Source organism: Lithobates pipiens, unplaced genomic scaffold (genome assembly GCF_037356315.1).
Source record: "Lithobates pipiens isolate NorthernLeopardFrog02 unplaced genomic scaffold, aLitPip1_a1.2 Scaffold_11, whole genome shotgun sequence".
NCBI classification, from domain to species: domain Eukaryota; kingdom Metazoa; phylum Chordata; class Amphibia; order Anura; family Ranidae; genus Lithobates; species Lithobates pipiens.
In genome coordinates, this window is record NW_027507696.1 from 17,177,623 (window position 1) to 17,193,781 (window position 16,159).

The following is a 16,159-nucleotide window of genomic DNA, read 5'->3' on the forward strand; positions in this document are numbered from 1 at the left end:
GCCTACTGATGACGTCACTAGCAGGGCGACACCGCCGTACAAATCTCCCGCGGAATAACGATCGGCGCTGTGCTGGGTGTACCGAATGTTATGGGAGCGGGCGGGCATGGAGTCTCTATAGAGTCTACACATCGTCCGAGGACTGGCGGTATACTTCATAGTGAGCATGGCATCCCGGACTGTGCAGTATGGTGAGAACTTACTGAGCTCATCCAGCCAATCAGACAGCGATCGTACATCCATAGAACGCTCCCACACACTTCCCAGGGGTTATTTTCCTATTCTCGGGGTGTAAGAAAGGAATACACGTCACATCCTTGTCATGGAGACATAGACCTTCAGAGCTTACCCACCTGCCTTGTATTCCATGCACAGCAATTCCATTACACTGGGCAAGTTTACTAAACACAGCTAGACTGCTGGTGATTTCCATCAGCCAATCATGTGCAAGCAAAATTCAGTTTTATTTTATTTTTTTTAATCAAATTTTATTTTAATAAAATGCTTTTGGAGTAAAAATCTATCTAAACGATAGTTTTCTATTTGAGATACATTAATAATTTAGTTTATTCAGCATAAAATGGAGCTTAGTTATGTAGGATGAGGCTGTATATTCTGCAATATTTACATTTTTGGTAAACGTATTCAATGAATGCAAGCGGCGATAACAGTGCATTAATGCATTCACACAATTTCCCAGTAACCATGAGATAAAGCAAAGTTCAGGAATATGCTACCCGCTGAACTATTGTGTTCTAACAGCACAGGATGTTAAAACACCTAAACATATTTAGAAATATGGGGATTTGGTCACACCGTATGGCCATATAGTGCTAAGTGTCAAAGTACCCCCATGCAAACTGTAAAGCGCAAATCAACACTCACCAAACTTTCACTAACACAAAATTAGCAGAAGGAGCCCAAAGGGTGGTGCTAATGAGCTGAAAAACCACAGAACGTCACTGCATTCGTGTTTGTTGGCCTACAATTCCCTGCCGCTTGTATGCAAGACAAAATCGACGCACACACCTTCAGACAAAAGTCTGAGGTTTTGTCTGCAGAAAATCCAATCCTGTGCACAAGGCTTAAGAGTGCTGACAGCAAACCCCTTTTCTACCCCCTTCTGTAAAAAATCCTGAACACATGGGATAGAAAACAAGTCCACTCCAGCACTTTTTTTTTGCCAGGCTACAAAGGTCTTCCAAACTTTACCATAAATCTTCCTTGTGACTCATTTATGGCTGTCTAGAATAGTCTCAATAACCCGAAGACCCCTTTCACACCAAGCTGCCTAGGGCGTCAGCGTTAAAGCAGTGCTATTCGGTTTTAACCCCCCACTAGCGTCCGAAAAGGGGTTAAACCTGCCTGCAAACCGCCGCCAGAGCGGTGTTTTCCCGGCGGTATCGCATCGCTGCCCCACTGATTTCAATGTGGCGGAGTGGTGAGTTCACCGTTCCAAAGAAGCTGCTGGCAGGACTTTTTGTGACGCCCTGCAAGCGCACCGCTCCAGTATGAAACCCCTTGGGCTTTCACACTGGAGTGAGGGTGGATGCAAACAGATCCACTTTGGGCATCCCCCACCTTACAACTAACTCCCGGAAGGTTTCCTGGTTCAGCTCCCAACTGCTGGAGCTGATATTCACGATGCTCAGATAATCTGCCAGAACATTTGTCGTCCCACTGATGTGGACCACTCCGATTGAGGAAACGTCTTCCGCCCAGGAAAGTACTGTATTTATTGGCATATAACACACACCTCAATTTTAAGAGGAAAGTTTCAGGGGGAAAAAAAAAAACCCTTACATTTTAAATAAAGAATTTTGAAGCAAAATAAGGGTCGGTGCCCATCTGCAGACTCTCCATTGCCCATCATTGCAGGCTGATCAGTGGCCATCTGCAGCCTTGCCCATCACTGCAGCCTAATCGGTGCCCATCTGCAGCCTTGTTATTGCCAAAATAGACAGGCGGATCTCCTGTGTGCTAGGCTGGGTGTTATGCCCAGTCTCGCCCCCTGGCCCAGCTCCTATGATGGACATAACACCAGTCCAATGGCGGGACATCAATACTAGGAGGTGGGACTGGGTGTAACTGAGCCGAGTACACAGGAGATTGCGGCTCTGTATATTGGCAGCACCTGTTCCCTCCTTCCCCTCTGAGGCAGCCCTATGTTGGTGTATAACACGCATGCACACACATGATTTTCCCCCTGATTTTAAGGGGGAGAAGTGTGTGTTATACACCAATAAATGCGGTATTTTCTGATTTAATACTAGCAGATTGTCTGAGCAAGTGCCCCCCTGTTGTGGTATTGTCTGATAAAATAAAAAAATCAACAGGTCCCTTGCATGAACTCTTGTTTTCAAAACGACTATCCTACCTCTAATAGCTCCCTGAAGTTTGAAGATTGGGCTGCCTCCTCTGGCCACCAAGCTCCCTGAGCCTGCCAGTCTTCTGAGTGAGCTCCCCAACCCCACAGGCTGGCCCAGTCTTTGAAAGGTCTGCAGAACTACTTGTAGATCCTGACCATGGTTCTCTTTTGGGCAAAGATCAAAAAGTCATCCAACTATGGGACGATTGGAGATTTTTTGTAAACAAAAAAGGCCATGACTTCGGCCATTATTTTTCGTAAAGATTCTTGGGGCTGCTGAGAGACCAAAAGGAAGGGCCCTGAATTGCCAATGACGTGGGCTGTTTTTTCGTGAGGATTGCAAACCTCAAGAATCTCTGATGATCCTGGCATATTGGTACATGAAGGTAAGCTTCCTGAAGATCCAGGGTTACCATAAAATACCTCTGGTTTCTGGAGCGAGTAAATGCTTTCCATCTGGAAACGCCTGTAAATTAAGAATCTGTTCAGGAGGCTTAGATTGATGACCATCTGAAATCCTCCGGATTCCTTTCTTACCAGGAAAACATGAGAATAAAACCCTTGGAATTTCTGATCCTCTGGATCAGGGGAAATAACCCCTTCTGATAACCCCTTCAGCGTAGCTAAAAGTGCCTCAGGTACCAGTGCGCCCATGGCACCATCTTCTATAGTTCCAATCAAGCTCAGACATCCAGATGCTGAGAGATGATGGGTTGAATTAATTTTCCATGTTATCTTGTGGCGGGGTAAGGCAACTGTCCCCTGCGCCATATTGAAAAGTGCTCAGAGATAGCCCGCTTACACCTACTCCTGGAGATGGTCTCTTTGTTGGTCATTAACCATCTGAAGTCTGACAGGGTTGATGTGAGAATCATCCTGTGAGACAACAGCTGGGTTTGGTTCTTTGCTAATAGAAGAATGTCATCTAAATAGTGGAAGACTGAGACCTCTTTCTCTTAAGGGAGCAAGTATTGAGATTAGTACCTTTTTGAAGAAGCTCTCAGGGGAGGTGCAGAACCCGAAAGGCAGGCTCCGGGAACTGAAGGTGCAGTTGTCCCACTGCAAATCTCAGATTTCTGAAAAGCTGTAAGAATCGGAACATGTAAGTAAGCGTCCTTGAGATCTATGGATATCATCCAGTCTCTTGGTTGAAGGCCTGTATGAACTTTTTGATTTAGTCTTTTCTATTACCGGTCTCCTGCCCCCATTTTTTTTTTTGGGGGGGGGGGGGATGAGGAAGAGGGTGGAGTAAAAACCAGAAAACCTTTCTATCGAGGGAACTGGGATTGCCACTTTCTGAGCCTGCAGGGAAACTAGGACATTGTGCAGGGCTTCTGCCTTTTAGAGGAGAATTTGGGATTCTAGTTGGAGAGAAGTCTTGAGGAGGCTGGTCTGTGAAGGTCTAGAAGTGGCTGAAGCACACTGCAGAGACCACCCAGTGGTCCATGTTTCGGCGTTGCCAAATCTTGGAGAACATTTGAAGTCTAGTGCCGACCTGGAACGACTGGGACAGCTCGGAGTCAAAAGGACTTGGAGGCATCCTGAGCGTTAGGAAGGACCTGTTTGTTTTATTTCAGAAAGGTTGCTTGCGTGCTCCTCCAATTCTTGGAATCCCTAACTTGTCTGAAACCTCTCTTTCTTGATGGTTGGGCCCTAGACGTAAAGATCCTAGATCTCCTCATCCTTCTATCCTCCTGTCATCCCACCCATTATGCGTGTAATGGCTTTTTCAAGTTTTTCCTCGAACAGCGCTTTTCCTTTTAATGGGATCCTACACCAATTGTGTTTGGACATGGCATCTGCTGCACAGGGCTTCCGCCACAGAGCTTGTTTAGCCATGATTGTATGAAGCATAGTTCTGGCTGCACATATTATGATGTTGATGGAGGCTTCTCTGACGAAATCTGCTGAAAGCTTGAGCTCTTCTAATGCCTTTACTATGTCTTCCTTGGGAACCTCTTGTTGGATTGCTATTTCCACAGTGTCTGTCCACACTCGGATGGCATTAGACACTGACTTCAGGGCATTTGCAGGTCCACATGCTCCCCCTACTGTTTGCTAGGCATATAAACACTGATCTAAAGATGGTGGAATCATCCATGGGTACCTGCATTTTTAGCATACTACAGCGGCATCCACAACCGTAAGGGAATCAATCGACCCCCTCATCCTTTTCTGCCAAGGGGTATAATCACTAATCCACTTTTCACTTCATCCATCAGAGGAAAGAAAGGCGAGCGTTTTTTAATTTATTTTTTTTTAAACAGAAAATGGCTTCTGGCTTAGTACGTGTTCCCCTTCATTTTCTGTATGTTGAGGAGCTTGCTGCGATTGCAGGGAAGCCGTAAGCTCAGTGACAGACCAGCTTGTCAGCCAGCGGGGTTGCACCGCATGCCCAGCACTTTCTGGATCTTTTGCGGCCAACCAAATGGGATGAGCGATGGCCCCCTGAGGACTTATGACCGCCAGATGAATGGCGTCTGGACGAGTGACCATGACTGTCTTGGCTGGTGTCTCTAGAATCATGCCTGGAGTTCTTCTTGGACGTTCTCGGGTGTACATGACTAGGGAGACAGACCCAGTGAAAATGCACTGGAAAAGAATGAAGCAGAGCCTTATACTCCTGGGGGGATCCTTTAAAAAGGTATCCAGCATGTGTACTGCAGAGTGCAAGGTGCTGCACAGTTTTAGAACAGCCGGGAAAGAAATTAGGAAGAAGGGGTAACAAACACCAGGGTAAAAAGTCAAATACTCGCAGAGCTGCTGGCAGTCTGGCTCTTAAAAAGAACAGCAAATTGATCCTAAAAAGACCCACAGAAGGGACTTGGGAGAGGCTGAACCCAGATGGCAGTTGCCTGATGTAGAGGTAAGGACTGTTGCGATGTCACTAAGGTATGGGGGGGGGAGACTGATGGAGTCACTAACCTTATACTATTAATGATGGGCTCCGCCCTCAGGAAACTGACTATCACTAGTATGCTCCCATGGATGCACCAGGAAATAGTTTTGCCTATAGTTCTACTTTAAGCTGGCAATATGCATTAGGAAGTTACTGGATTTCCCCATGTACACCAAACGGGTTGGGTGGAAGAATCTGCAGTGCCAAAATTTGTGTATGGCGAGCTTTAGGCTGGGTTCACGCTAGTGCGAATTGGATGTGTGTGTTTTTTTTTTTTTTTGTTTGTTTTTTTTCTCCCCCAAATCCAATTCGCACAGCAGGAGATTGCCCGTCTCTCTATGGAGCCGGTTCACATATCTCCGCCGCGACTCCAGTGTGATTTTTGCACAGGAACCCTGTGTGTCTTTTTGTTAGTTTCAGGTCCAAATTCGGGCTGAAATCAGACCTTAAACGGGCCCCAATCTTAGGTTCTTGTCCCAGAAGGGTGTGCCAATGTCTCGGTGTGTTCAAAGCTGTTTCCAATGTTGAGAAAATATCAGGTGCTATCTGTTAATTGCCTTTTTTTATTCTACTTGTATTTTCAGTAAACGGTCATCTTCCAATGCTCCAGCTAGAGGAGGAGGATCTAGAGAAGAATCCACAGTTTAGTAAGCTTTTGCTGGAACTATGTCAGATTTTGGAGCCAAGTGGTGGAAGCACCACCTTAAGTCGTGAATTGGAAGAGGTAACCAATCTGGTTTTTATATGAAGAATCTACAGTTACTGATGGTAACATCCATATAAAGATTGCTAGAAACAATGGGCTTCATATAGCACTACATCTGACCTCCTTTCTCTTTTTTTTTTTTTTTTTTTTTTTTTTTTAATACTGTATTTATCGGCGTATAACATGCACCTTAATTTTAAGAGGGAAGTTTCAGGGAAAAATTTTAGATAACTTTGAAGCAAAATAAGGGTCAGCGCCCATCATTGCAGCCTTGCCCCTCTGCAGCGTGATCAGTGCGCATCTGCAGCCTTATTATTGCCGAAATAGAGCCGGATCTCCTGTGTACCCGGCTCTTATGATGGACATAACACCAGTCCAGTGGAAGAACGTTAATGCTAGGAGGCGGGACTGGGCATGACTGCGAGCAGAGCCGAGTACACAGGAGATTCAGCTCTGTCTATTTCCCCTCCTTCCTGTCTGAGGCAGCCGTTTAGTGTATAACGCGCACACTCAAGGGGGTAAGTGCATGTTATATGCTGATAAATTATATATATATATATATATATATATCATGTACCTATTGTTCTCAGCTGCAGGAGGGGGTGTGTCAGCAGGCGACAGAGTGAAGAGGGGGGTGCAGGGGGGTGTCGGCACAAGTTTTGGCCATTGGAGTGCAAGCAGGCTGTTCTCTGAGCCCAGCCAGAAAACTGACCACGCTGAATAGATGTGCTCTTATGCCTAGCATGGTCAGTTTAAAATAGGAGTAGCAGAATCACTGGGTATTTCACACAAGAGAACAGGATACTTTTAAACACAAGTATAGGATAGAACTTACACGTATCAAGAATATGAAATTTTGGGGTAACATACACTTTAAATCGGCCACAAGAAAAACAGAAATGGAAGGCGCCCACACCTAGTGCATTACCAGAGATAATTTAATAATAAAAATGTTTTATATAAAAGTGGGCACTCACAAAAAGTCATAAAAACAATGCAAGGACAAGTATACCCCGTGTTCTGTGCATGTCCATGCATTGTTTTATGGCCTTTTGTCAGTTGCAGTTTGTGAGTACCCACTTTTATATAAAATATTTATTTTTATTAAATTTATCTCTGGTAATGCACTAGGTGAGCGCACCTTCCATTTCTGTTTTTTCTTGTAGTTCCTTTCGGATTACCTCATTTGCGGAAGGCAGCATCCACCTAGTTTTGTATACGATATCTACCTTTCACACCACCATTTTATTTGATATCTGTTATGCCACATCTTGGAAGACCTATTAGCGCTGAAAGTGACTGTTTTTTGTATCTCTACTTTAAATCAGCCATCTGCATCACTAACCTAGTCTCAAAATACCAACCTAATCATTCTCGTCATTCCTCCCAAGACCTCCTGCTCTCCAACTTCCTCGTCACCTCCTCACGTGCTTTCCTCCAGGACTTTTCAAGAGCTTCTCCTATCCTTTCAAACTCTCTACCCCAATCTGTCCCAATTATCTGCTACTCTGTTTGCTTTTAGACGATCCCTGAAAACCTTCCTCTTAAGAGAAGCCCATCCTTCCCACACCTAAAAACTACTTTTATTTTCTCCATCAGGTCATCCCCCACAGTTATTACCTTTTTTGTATCACTTGACCCTCCCTTCTAGGTTGTAAGATCTAACCAGCAGGGCCATCGGATTCCTCCTGTATTGAATTGTATTGTTACTGTACTGTCTAGAAGTCGCTTTCACACTGGATCGTGCGGGCGTTGACAGTAAAACGCTGGCAGTTTTAGCTGTGCTTTACCGTAATTTTAGCGGCGCTATTCGGCTGCTAGCGGGGCACTTATAATCCAGCTAGCGGCCAAGGAAGGGGTTAAATGTGCCCGTGAAGCGCTGCTGCCAAAATCGCATTGCAGGTGCTTTGGCAGCAGTGCCCATTTATTTCAATCGGCAGGAGTGGTGGAGGAGCGGTATACACCACTCCAAAGATGCTGCTTGCAGGACTTTTTTTTTGTTTTGTTTTTAACGTCCTGCCAGAACATCGCCTCAGTGTGAAAGCACTCAGGCTTCCACACAGACTGCAGGGGAGCCGTTTTGCAGGTGCTTTACAGGTGGTATTTTTAGCCCAAAAGCTCCTGAAAAACTCCCCAGTGTGAAAGCTGTCTGTTAGATTTTATGAGATGAAGGGGAAAAAAACGAAATAAAAAAAAATCGGCCTAACCTATCGGCCCAAAAAAATCGGCATCATATATCGGCCGTGGCGATTTCTAAATATCGGCCAGAGAAAAACCCATATCGGTTGACCTCTAGTACTGTCTGCCCTCATGTTATAAAGCACTGTGCAAACTGGCGCTATATAAATCGTGCATAATAACTGGAGAGTCATGGATGACATGGCTTAATGTAATTGATACGTGAATAGCAACTGTGCATCATGCTTGCTATATGTGAATGGGATGTGATCTTTAACCACTTACCGACCGCCGCACGATGATGTGCGTCCCTTTTTTGAAGAGCGATATCTTGGTAACGGCAGCTGCTAACACAACCGATGTATCCATCTCTTCAGGTGGCGGTTCGGTAAACAATAATGGTGGTCCCTGCGGTAGATTCGCTGCAAGATCACCATTATCGGTGGGAAGAGAGGGGTTCCCACGCCCTCCGCCACTTACCGGAGCCATCTGCAGAGGTGATCGAGTCCAATCCTTGGCTGGGTATGGAGACAAGTGAGGCTAAGATGGCCCCCACCCTTCTCCATACCATAGCAGGGTGGAATTTTTATATTATTTTTATTATTAAAATAAAGTCCAAATATGAGATCTGTGGTCGTTTTACATTCCTTGTAATAGGAATAAAAGTGACCCAAATTCTTTTTAATTTTTCTGTGTAAAAATAAATAAGAAAAAAAAAAAAAAAAAATATATATATATATATATATATATATATATATATATATATATATATATATATATATATATATATATATATATATATATATATATATATATACATATACATATACATATACATATATATATATATATATATATATATATGTCTTTCTTTTAAAGCACCCCGTCCCGACGAGCTCCAACACAGGTGAACGCATACGTGAGTAGTGCCCACATATGAAAACGGTCAAACCACACGTGAGGTGTCGCCGCAATCGTTAGAGCGAAAACAATAATTCTAGCCCAAGACCTCCTCTGTAACTCAAAACATGCAACCTGTAGAATTTTTTAAATGTCGCCTATGGAGATTTTTAAGGGTAAAAGTTTTGGCGCCATTCCACGAGCGGGTGCAATTTTGAAGCGTGACATGTTGGGTATCAATTTACTCGGCGTACCATTATCGTTCACAATATAAAAAATAAATTGGACTAACTTTACTGTTGTAATAAAATATATAATATTTTTTTTTTTTCTAGAAAACTCTGAGTCTGAAAAAAAAGGCCTGGTCTTTATGTGGTTAATAACCACTTCCTTAGTAGGAATTTTAACTTTGCTATTTTTTTGTATACACTTTTTTTTATTTTTTTGGTACCAAGGTGCAAAGAGAGCTACGGCTGCAAAGGAAGGTGTGGTTGAGATCAGAAGTCCTTCACAGGCTGATACAGGAGATGTTACTGGAGTTACAGGTCAGGAAGCAGGAAGGCAAGACAACTGATGAGGAGAACAAGGTAGCTTTCAATTTCGTTTTACATGTTTTATCTTTGTTTCTGTCGCCATATTTTTTTATTTTATTTGTGTCTCACCCTTGCTTTCTTTGTACAGTTTCTGGATGGGCTACAACAGTGCTTATTGGTCACGCAGTGTTCAGGCCTCCTGCCTTCCAATAATGATGCGGGATCTATAGCTCTTCTTGGGTTGGAAAAACAAGATTTGCTAAACCTTCTACCTTCAAACACGGTATAATATTCTCATTCTTAGACTAAATTAGATTTTATATTTTAATGACTGACCACCCTCTGTATGTTTAGGATATTCTCTGGATACGAGAGAGACTACATAAGCAGCTGGAGGACGCTCTGCGGAAGAAATGTTTCACTTTCTTGTCATTCCATCAGCCTGAAACAGGTGTGCTCGCAATCTTTACCTATGCAATCCTTTTTAATTTACCACAGATGGGTATCAAATTCCAGTAATTTACTGTTTTGGTGTGAATGTGATTTCATCTTGAATAAATATTCCATATTTTGTTTATTTGAAGTTGAAGAGGTGACATAAGCTGTACCCAGTGGCCATTGATGTAGGTCACAGGAAAGCTTTACATCCTTGTTTCCCCTTTTTTGTATAAAAGCATCTGGTCTTATGAGCTACACTTTCAGGGTGCTAAAACCGTACTATCTCAAAGCCGCATCCTAGCCCATTTTTTGTGGTTGGTCCTGGAAGACATTGTAGTAATGATCAGCAGAAGACGTTTTGGGAAAATCTTTTCTTCTATGTAAATTACTTTTCTATTGGGTAGAATAGGGAATTCCAGTAAGGGATGTCATGTCAATGAATTCACTGAGTGATTGCAATCCATCATGTGAATTAAACCTGTCAAGAAGCTCAAAATAAAAGCTGAAATATATTACATCTTAAAGTACAAATGTCATGGGAAAACAAACTGTCAATTCTGACTTCCTTCAGAAAATGGCAGTTGTCTAAATTTACTAAAACTGGGGGGTGCAAAATTTGATGCTGCTGTGCATGGTAGCCAATCGGCTTCTAACCTGAGCTTGTTCAATTACATTTTTTACAAAAAATGCTGATTGGTTTCTCTGCACAACTGCAACAGATTTTGCACTCTCTGGGTTTAGTTAATCAACCCCTCTGAGTTTTGGATTGGCACAGTGTCCACGCCACAAGTCCTTAACTGCTCTGTGTCAGACTTAAAAGCAATGAAACAAGAGGATGACAGGCAGGCAACTAACATTATCTGAAGTACATGACACAAATGGCATTTGCCATTATAGGCTTTCATGCATACGTTTTTATTATTGAATATACTTGTAAGATGGCCTTTCTCAACCTCTTCAAAGAGGAACCCTTAAAATATCTTTCCATTCTCCAGAAACCCCTGCCAATAATCATATCTACAACTGGTGACACATTAGTGTGATGGTCAGTGGGAAGAATGCTACTCACACTTGTCATTGGGAAGAATTAGCCCCTTACAGAGAGTTAAAAAAGATCAATGGTGTCAGTGGGAACTTATCTGAGGGGCAGAAATTTCTCAAGGAATCCCTAGCAACCTCTGGAGGAACTTTCAACTTCCATGGAAACCTGGTTTAGAAACCTTGTTCTAAGGTGTGGACTGCTAGATCATGAAAATGCAAAGAAAACCTGAACATGGAGCGATACAAATTCTGCCATTCATGATCTACTGAATTTTGCTAGTTGCCTGGCTGTCTCTAGCTTTATGACTGTGTCCTTTGGACTGGAACAAGCAGAAGCAGAGATGGCAAAGGAGTCTGAGATGATTCAGAATTGTGTTTTTTTTTTTATTTTTTTTTTTTATCCTCCATAGTGAATAAGAAAGTATTAGCTATTGCGTAACTATACCAACTGTGCAGCTAGCATTTTCAGCTGGAGTGGACAGCAATAACGGCCCATGTTTTTCTCTGGGTATAATTTCACTTTAGCAGTTTCATTACTGATCAAATTCCATTGTATATGGCCAGAATGGAAACAAATGTTTTGTTCAAGCTTCTAAATTCAATCCTGTTTTTGTGTTGTCTTCCTGCCTCAGATGAAGAGAGTGAAGTCCTTCGGGCTGCAAAAGCGTTGCGTTTGGCCAGTACGTTGGAAGACGAAAAGAGAAGGTTGCAGACCGAGGAGGAGAAGCACCAAGAAATAGGAGCATTACTGGAAAGGCAGCAGGAAATGTACCCTCATGTGCGTATATTGGGTATTTTTTGGCTTATATCGCCTAAAGAACCAATATCTGTCAGCAGACACATGTAAATGCCCTTATCTTTTTTACTTTTTATATTAAGGTGCTCTTGCGCTGCCTTTCCCTCCTCAGACAAGCTGCTTCTGATCTTCGTCTACAAGCACAATCAGAAATTGATTGCATGAATGCTGAATACTTGGAAGCCAAGAGTAATGCGCTATTCTTAAAGCTCCGGTAAGATGTGCTCTGACCACTTTGTGCCGTTGCATGGTGATTGAGACGCCTTACTTCATTTTAACGCACCGTCATTTTATATTTTTTTAAATGCAGAGTGGAAGAAATGCAAGTCCTCACTGACACTTACTCCCCTGAGAAAGTTGCTGTTCATAAGTACATCAGGTACGACTTATTAAGCTTCCATTAAAGCATATGTTAAGGAAAAAGAAAAACTTAAAAAAATGTTGTAGGCCTCTGCAATACATGCACATTTCCCCATATTTCATTACTTTTAAAGTGGAACTTTTAGTCAGACAAGTCATGCTAGATCATGTCAGGCTGGCCCCTTTTACAGGCTTAAAAATAAGTGCCTATACTGTTTAAAATCTAGTAATACTCCGTCTCGCCCTACTTTGCACATGCTCAGTTGCTCTCTCTTTTTAGGCACTGCCGAATTTGTAGAGGCCGATCTGCTGACAGTCTTAATGTGGAATTAAACCCTCCTATCCTTTACAGCCAAGGAAGCTGCTTCTGTTTGATCTGTGGCTACCATGGTGCTGCACATGTGATCAGTTATGGCACCAGCTATTTGATTGTTTTGACAGTTTGGTTGAGGACACAAGCAAATGTGACATTTAGCAACCCCGACATTCCAGGAATGTAGCTGGCTTTTTAAACTGTTAAATCGGTGGGTTTAGTTCCGCTTTATGATTTACTGCTGTTCAGGGGCTCTGGGCTTCAGTAAAATGGCAGCCTCCAGCAAGAAGAAACGGGAGGCAATTTACAGCACACACTAATTTTGGTAGCATAATTATTGTGGGATGCATGTTCCTTGCCAAAAAAATAAAAAAAAAACATTATTTTTATCATGTTGTTATGGGTAAAGTTCTCAGCCTTCAAGTAAAAATGCTTGTCGATTTGGCAGAAATGGATTTGACTTATAATGCGGATCTAAACCCTGCTGTCCTTTACAGCCAAGGAAGCTGCCATCTTAGCCTATGTCTGATCTGCATTTGCCATGATGATACACATGTGATCAGCTATGACTACAGACATTTGATGACATGACGGTTCAGTTGTGAGAATAAGCAACCGTAACCGTTCTCCTTCATGGCAGCGTGCCTTGAATATTAATGTTTTTTGGGACACCGCATGATATTGAATACAAAGGGGGGTTTCTTTATTACCCCATTTGAGTTCTCCAGACAATCGGGTAACCCCAGAAGATAATGCAGCGAGTACTATAGTTTCAAGTATATAGAAAGCTTCTTGTCTAGACTCTAGAGCTTGCTAGATACAAGCCATGTAACTCTACCCCTTTCTATTTTTTGTTTGACGCTTGTAAATAGATTTTATTAATTTTTTTTCCCCCTTGTTGAAAAATTCCAATCTATCTAAAAAAAAAAAATAGAATCTCAAAGGCCCATGGCTCAAAAATGCTCATAAATGTGTTTTTCAGCATTTGTTTTAGACCCCCTTCACACTGGGGCGGCATTGGCGGTAAAGCGCCACTATTTTAGCGGAGCTTTACTGTTGTATTGGCCACTAGCGGGACGCTTTCAACCCCCACTAGCAGCTGAAAAAGGGTTAAAACCACCCGCAAAGGGCTGCTGCAGCAGCACTTTGTCAGCACTATAGCCACGCTGCCCCATTGATTTCAAAGGGCAGGAGCGGTGGAAGAGCGCTCCAGGACTTTTTTTTTTTTTTTTTTTTTTTTTAGCATCCTGCCAGCACACCGCTCCAGTGTAAAAGCCCTTTGCTGGAGACACAGGAGCTCTTTCAGGTTGCTTTGCCATCGCTATTTTTAGTGCTATAGCGCCTGCAATGCGCCCCAGTGTGAAAAGGGTCTTGGAGGTAGAGCAGTTTTACAGCTGAAAAACCTTTCAAACCTACTAGTTCTGGGTAGTGTATATTTACCTTTTTTTTTTTTTTTCTAAAATAACTTCATTGTTAGGATTTACACTTTATGTCTGGGTTCACACTATTGTGAATTGGATGTGAGTTTCCCCGCATACAGTTCGAATGTCAGGAGCGGCTCCAGAGTGAATTGCACAGGAGTCCTGTGCATCTTCTGGTCTGAATTCAGCCAAAAATGTGGACTGAAATCGGACCTAAGACAGCGAACAGCTGTGAGCCACTCCGTGTGACGGTATGAACCCAGCCTAAAAGATAGTGATGCTTTATCTTTTTCAACAGTGTTTTTTTTTTTCCTGCTTCTCTACAGGTCTAGTTTAGAGGCTGCAGTGAAGACTGAGAAGAATGAACTGGCTGCATCTAAGCAGATTCTTTCTTCATATGAATTCCTTGGCACAAAATTTGAGGAGCTAGTCCAGGAATATACTCGCCTTAAGGATAAAATTAAAGATAATCGCTGGGCAATTCAAGAGCTGAGCAAGACGTTACCCTGAGCAAAAGGAAGTCGAGTGGGTGGACTGTCTTTAGAAGAAAAATCGACAAGGCTTTCCTTCTGTTTAACAGAACATATCTGAGCTGACATTAAATTCTTGTTTCATGTGCTGTAATGTGAAACTGTTTGAAATCTGGTATTCCCTACCAAAAAAAAAAAAAAACTGAATGGAAGCACAAAAGACTTGTTTACACAGTGGTTATATTTGTATTTGTTGGGGGTCTGTTCACATTTTGGTCCAGTAAAACAAGAACTATGAAAAATGTTTTTTGTGTTACAATCTGCACATAAACAAAATTTTAACAGTAATTTAAGCTAGTTATTTGAGGTATTGTGCTGTCAGTTTTATGCAGCGCTTTACATCTTTTTATTGTACATTCACTTCTGTCCCTGCCCTCAAGGAGCTTACATTTTTAACTTCAAATTCATACATACTAGGGCCAAGTTACCTACCAGCATGTGTTTGGAGTGTGGGCGCAAACCCATGCAGGCACAGGGAGAACATGCCAACTCCAGGCAATGCCGTGGTTGGCATTTGAATAGTTACCCTAGTGCTGTTAAGTGGAAATGCTAACCACTTGGCCACTGTGGTGACAGAGGGCTGATGTGTATGACCTACGTGTGAAAATGCTATTTGGTATACTTCAGCGCTTTTGAGTCACCAACCTAGAATAAGTAGGCAGATCCGAAAAGTCTGGAAAAAGTGTTTTTCTGTACAGTTTAAAGTTCCTGCTTCTCGGGATTGCAACAGGAGTCAACAAGATGACAGCCAGGGAACCTGCATTTTTAAAAGGTGAGGCCTGACTTGGTAAGCTCCACATTTCTTTTGTATGAGGTGCTAGCTTATCTGTTAAAGCATATTTCTTGGTGCTATAATTAAAGGCACTACGATAGGTGCACTGTCTAAGGGTTTTTCACACTGGGACAGTGCCGGCGTTAGCAGTGAAGTGCTGCTAGTGGCTTAAGAAAGGGTTAAAAGCGTCTGTGTTGCAGCACTGCTGAAACGCTTTCCAGGCGTTTCAGCAGCACTGTCCATTCATTTCAATGGGCAGGGCGTTTTGGGAGCAATGTATACACCACCCTGAAGATGCTGTTTGCAGGACTTTTTTTTTCCCCTGTCCTGCAAGCGCATTGCCCCAGTGTGAAAGCAATCGAGCTTTCATGCTGGGGAGGCATGAGAGGTGCTATTTTTAGCGCTAAAATGCCTGAAAAGCACCTCGGTGTGAAAGTACCCTAAGAGCTACTAGTAGTTTTCTCAAGGTACTTGTAAGGCTTCATGCATGTGGCTGCCTGCAGCTGTACAATGTGGGCATATTTTCTTTCTTGGGAGCTAAAGGTGCTATGTACAGCCACCAATGGAAATCAATGGCTGTACAAGGGTATACTCCAGTAATTGCATTAACACACCCATGCATACAGCCGGATGCAGACACTCTGCATTCAGAGTCTTATATCTGTAAACGTGCATGTCTAAGAAAGTACTGATATACAGCCATTGATTCCTGTGGGTGGCTATAAACAGCACCTCTGCCTCCCTAGCAAGAAAATGCACCCAAATTGTAGTTGTAAAGCCCCACCATTCCTCATCTCTGCAGCGCTGCCAGGATGGACCAGAGTGACGCTCTGGGCTGGCACTGACCAATCAGAATCGTGCTGCACAGAGAAGAGCAGGGATTTTAAATCGGGGACACTGACAA

The 16,159-nt window shown here is 42.9% G+C and overlaps 1 protein-coding gene across 1 annotated transcript; it reads left to right on the plus strand.

Annotated features, from left to right (window-relative positions):
• HAUS4 (HAUS augmin like complex subunit 4) lies at positions 1 to 14,771 on the plus strand. Its single transcript, XM_077468974.1, has 9 exons — positions 1 to 191; positions 5,852 to 5,991; positions 9,507 to 9,638; positions 9,733 to 9,867; positions 9,939 to 10,035; positions 11,696 to 11,841; positions 11,943 to 12,073; positions 12,170 to 12,238; positions 14,280 to 14,771. The coding sequence occupies exons 1-9, from the start codon at positions 167 to 169 to the stop codon at positions 14,461 to 14,463; spliced, it is 1,059 nt and encodes a 352-aa protein (XP_077325100.1). The 5' UTR covers positions 1 to 166; the 3' UTR covers positions 14,464 to 14,771.
• The last annotated feature ends 1,388 nt before the right edge of the window (positions 14,772 to 16,159 follow it).